Source organism: Antrostomus carolinensis, unplaced genomic scaffold (assembly GCF_000700745.2).
Source record: "Antrostomus carolinensis isolate BGI_N321 unplaced genomic scaffold, ASM70074v2 scaffold19415, whole genome shotgun sequence".
Classification (NCBI taxonomy): Eukaryota; Metazoa; Chordata; class Aves; order Caprimulgiformes; family Caprimulgidae; genus Antrostomus; species Antrostomus carolinensis.
This window is the reverse complement of record NW_010317289.1, coordinates 4,004-8,902: the sequence shown is the minus strand read 5'-3', so window position 1 is coordinate 8,902 and position 4,899 is coordinate 4,004. Positions and strand designations below refer to the sequence as shown.

At 41.5% G+C, this 4,899-nt stretch overlaps 1 gene segment (V, D, J or C); it reads left to right on the top strand.

The window, feature by feature from the left end:
* LOC104525396 (T cell receptor alpha constant-like) overlaps positions 1-2,674 on the top strand; it is a gene marked incomplete at both ends in the record, with an annotated part of 9,698 nt that extends 7,024 nt beyond the window's left edge. Inside the window, 3 exon segments of the C gene segment in view lie at positions 668-931; positions 1,369-1,416; positions 2,568-2,674. Coding sequence covers positions 668-931; positions 1,369-1,416; positions 2,568-2,674 — 419 coding nt within the window.
* Positions 2,675-4,899: the final 2,225 nt, after the last annotated feature.

Below are 4,899 nucleotides of genomic sequence, written 5' to 3'. Positions count from 1 at the left end.
TTCCCTAAATGCAACCACGTGTTCCTGCTTTGCAGTGGCTTTCCAAGCTTTCTCCTATAGGAACACAATTAGCTAGACTGGTGGTAAATGTGGACATCTGTTAGACTTGGTAGTTTATCCACTGTCCCTCAGGACAGGTGGAGAAAGTGGGATTTTGAATGTCGATGGTGGATTTGGCTACACTTTTGCAAAAGAAGTCAGAATGCCCCTGGGCTGCTCAGTTCTTTCCAGACACATCTCCTAGCAGTGAAGCCAGGAGAGTGCTCTCTCTACCTGTTACACACATTCCTGAATGCATCCAGGCCAAGATCCAAAAGGAAGCCCAGGCTGCAGAGTAGAGTTGAATGAGTTGTTATAGAGGAATGACTAGGTTAGATAAGAGATATCTAGGATGTGCATGCACATGAGTATCACTTGAGAAGCTCTGAGGATCCTGCCTGACCACTCTCTATGTCTCCCATACAATATAAATCTCATGTAGCTCCTCCATCATCTGTTGTGGATGCCTTGGTTCTCTAAAGGTGTCCTAAGCAAAAGATCCCTATGATTAGGGAACTTTCCACTGGAACCATGGTAAAACCATCATATCTAAGTGTCTGTATGTTAAAACTGAAGGAACTATGACTATGTACTCTCATCTAATGTCTATCCTCTTCTCCATTTTCAGATGTTACTGCATCTCCTTCAGTCTACAGGCTGATCTCTAAAGACGACGATGATTTGGAAATGTGCCTTATCACAGATTACTCCCCTGAAAAGCTTACTCTTAAATTGTCTGATAAGCAGACAGATGCTGTTGTGGAAGTGGCAACATCTGAGAACAAACAGGAAGTGAGCTACCTGTCAACCTACTGGGCCAAGAAAGATGAAATGCAGTGTGGTGCAAATTACGAGGGCTTTGGAGAACTGGAAGGCGAGGATCCTGAAAGTGGTAATGGCATTGTTGGATGTATGTACAGGGCTAGAGGTATTCTGATGTCCGTGCTATCAGTATGAGCAGGACTTGTTCACGTCTCCCAACCCAACAAGCAATGCTCCCACACTCCAGAGGAATGTTGTCTTGTTGCCTCTTGTTTTCTTTTGCCTTCCTCCTTGGTGAAAACATGATTAAGGCTCAGTAGGGACAGCAAAGAGATCTTAAAATCACACTGTAGGTGATACAAAGCTTGAAATTCCTTTGTCCAATGTGAAATTAAAGTTTAATTAGATTATATTTTATGCTTGCCCTGAAAACAGTAGAAAAGAGCGTTTATGAGAGGGTTTACCAGCCAGAAACTCTAATCCAGCCCTTCTAAATATAGACATCTTTATGAACTTCTGAAGAAGTACATTCCTGTTATTAATTCATTTTATTGTTACCATCTGCAGGTACCAGCTCTATCTGTGTTACAGGGCTATCTCTACACTTCAGGACAGGTATGTACACAGCATTTTAGGAGTAAAGCTTCACTTCACAAGTTTTTTGCCAATGTTGCCTGTTTGCTGATTTCCTGTTAGAGCAAAAGCTTAAACTGGAAATTTCCAAAAGGGTCCCACAAAGGCTGGAAGTCATTGGCTTAATGTAGTCTTCCAGATATGAGCTGGTAGTTTTATGTGACCAGCGTAGCCATTGCCTACCTGCTCTTGCCAGGACTAGAACAACAACCGCTCCCCATCACATAAAGATTTAAGGTACTGATATGAGTCAGCCTTACTGGGTATCTGTCTGCATCTCAGACTTCAGAAGAGTTGTTTTTATTTTTAGGTGCACAAACACCTAACGAACCAAAAGATAAACAGGTATCTTTTGGGAGTGCATGCTCAGAAGTATGGTTGCACTAAAGATACGGTGCATCTGAGCAAGCTTTGCTTCAGCTCATAGCTGTGGGAGTTTGCTAGGTCAAGCAATTGCTGTTCCTGCTAGTTCAAAGGAACTGAGCCTGCCTCTGCACTTGCCTGGTTTGCAGAATAGCTGTACTTTTGCAAACATGCAGCCTTGCTGGAAAGAAACCAGTTAGTCAAATGTTTCCAAAACATGACTTCAGAAAAATACTCATAAGTAAACTTGGCTGATTTGATCAGTCATTTCAGAGAAAGGTTTTCAAAGATAAATATAAAATTACTTTTTCATGAAAGCTCCCTGCTTCCTCAATATAGATCAACGTATTTTCAAATGAAAATTGCATTGTAACCCTAAAAGAAAATACAAATAGATTGTGTGATCTTTGAATAAAATTTAACTTGTTTTCCCCCTGCCCATCTTGACAAAATTTTATGGAGAGGAAGAGGGGATGCCTCCAGCATGCTGGGTTCGTAATACACTGTGTTTAAAAACAGCTGGAGGGTTGTCAGACTTGTGTATTGGATAATTAAGTGGTTATTGAATGAAAACCCAGCCCTTGAGACACCAGTTGGAAGAAATGAAAGTGTGTGAGTGAGACAGTCCTGCTCAAGGTCTCATTAGCTATCTACTAGCTGACTGAATCACACAAAGTGGAACAGCTTCATTAAGAAGTGCTTTTAAGTCTGTCTGGATGTGAGGACGTCTCAGTGCTCTTGTGACTTTCAATTCTCTGTTACTTTTACAGATGAAAACCTGAACATGCTGTCTTTATCACAGCTCGGCCTGAAAATAATTTTAATGAAAGGAATAATTTTTAATGTGCTGATGACGATGCTTATGTGGAAAAAAAAAGTGAGCATGCATGGGAGGTGGTAAGGCCTCTGACAAAAAACATTCGGATTAGTTCATTAGTTATGAATGCTTCCTCTTTGTAACAACTGCTTATGCAGTCTATCCATACATCTTTTGTCTACTAACAGAAACCCCCCCACTCCTTTGGCCATATCATTTTTTCTGCCCACCCCTCAAGTCTATTTACTTTTCCTCATCCACATGCAAATTAAACTTTTTTCTTCTTTCTAGACATCTCTCCCTTCTATTTCTACATCCATCCCTTCCCTTGTCTGCATTCATCCATCCGAGTCATCCCTGACCAGTCACCAGCTGGGAAATTTTGATGCTTATTGACTTTAAGACCACAGACCTAATATATTAGGTTTGTCCCAGTGTCTCATTTTCCTCTTTCTATTGCCTAGAGACTTCAGGTCTTCAATTGTGTAGCTGTGCCTGTATCCCAAATAATGATTTAACATACATTTATTTTTGTTACAGTAATGAAAGTAACCAGATGATGCCATCCTGAAGTACCAAAGAATAAATCTGTGGAGGAATCTTTACCAGAGCATGGTGTACAAGAGGGAACACAGTTTTTGCAAGGGATATCACTTGCTGTCCCTGTATGTCAGCCCAGCCATTATAGTCTAAATTGTTTTATTTTTATTGTTATAAAGCTACCAAAAAAAGCGCTTAAAATTCTCAGCATTCTGCTCCCCCACATGCCTGATTCATTCAGCATGACAATGCAAGAAGCATAGTTTGCTATAACTATAAATTGCCAAACATCACCATTATTCACATTAAAATGACACACAATTTCTGCTTGGGGCAGCGTCATTGAAAACTGCAAGCTAAATATTACGTGAATGTGAATTTTTCATATTTTGCTAGCTTTCAGGTATGCATGTCTTAGGAATGCACCTCCACAGTCACCATTCCAGTTGCAAATGAAACACTGAAAAGCAAAAGGAGTCTTACTCAACGTGCTATGCACCATGTCCTGCTATCTTTTGCTACATCAGAGCAAGGTACCTTCTTTTTTCTCTAACAGATATGCTGCTGGGTCTCGCAGAATTCCTGAATTCAGTGGAATTCTCACTTCATTATCACAGCAGAAAAGAATGTTTTCTACTATTTTTTGATGTCTATCTGGCCTTAACGTGTTCTGAAGTTAAACCAGCTTAAGATTTTCTTTTGCATTTAGTAAAAATACAAACTACTTTTGCTCTTTCTGTTCAGTTCTAACAACCTTAGATTTTTCAATTTCGTTTTATAATCACTGCATAAAACTATACTGAAATACGTGTGCATTCCTTGGGAACAGTGCATGCATGTGACATCTGTGTGCTGCTAATTCTTGTACCAGCAACCATTCTGATCTCTTGGCATTTATTTAGGCCTTTTGCCTGTTATTAAACAATTCTTATCAAAAATAAGAAACTTGTTTGTCTTTTCTATTGTAGTTTGAGGAACTTGTTTTGCCCTTCAGATGAGCTTTAGGAACAAGCCTGGCCTTCAGGGTGAAGGAGGGAAGGGGCATTGGGACTCTCCTGTTCAGCCTGACTTGGCCGTCATGTGCTGTTTGCAACAACTCCCTGGATCCACTGTGGGGGGGAATAGCTACCAAGTCTCTTTCCAGGACATCCCTGCTGTGTGTGGGTGAGGACAGTGTGGCTGGTTTGGAGGGAAGAGAATGGAGGAGAGCACATCTCCTCCAAGAGTAGACTCTGCTATGTGAAGAAAATGTTGAGATATGGTTTGCTCCCAGTGAGAGGATTAGGAAGCAGTCCAGTTCTTGAAGGTAGATGTCTACTGCTACGGGGTAGATAGCAGCCTGAAGTGTCCTGTCTCTAGATGCCCCCCATTCCCAAGTGTCACTGGAGAGCAAGGTGCCTGCTTTGCATTAATGACACCAATCAACAGGCCTGGGTCTCCAGGCTCAGCCTGTCACTGCAAGACTGGAATGGAAATTTTCTCCTTTTGTGACATTGGTTTCTCCATCTTCTTCTGAAGCACCAGAAATTCCTCTGGAGGGATAAATGAGAAGGGTGCTCTGAAGGAAACACACCCTCCCTGCAAAGCTTGAACCTTGTTTCTACCTTACACTAGTGCCCGAACTAAGTGGCGGGGAAAGCCTTACCACACTGGTGGGGTGATTCCTTCTCATGGGGTATTTCTCACCCTGCTGGATTCCCAGACATTGTGAGGAACTCTGATGTTGGCAAGGCTCATGCTTCAAA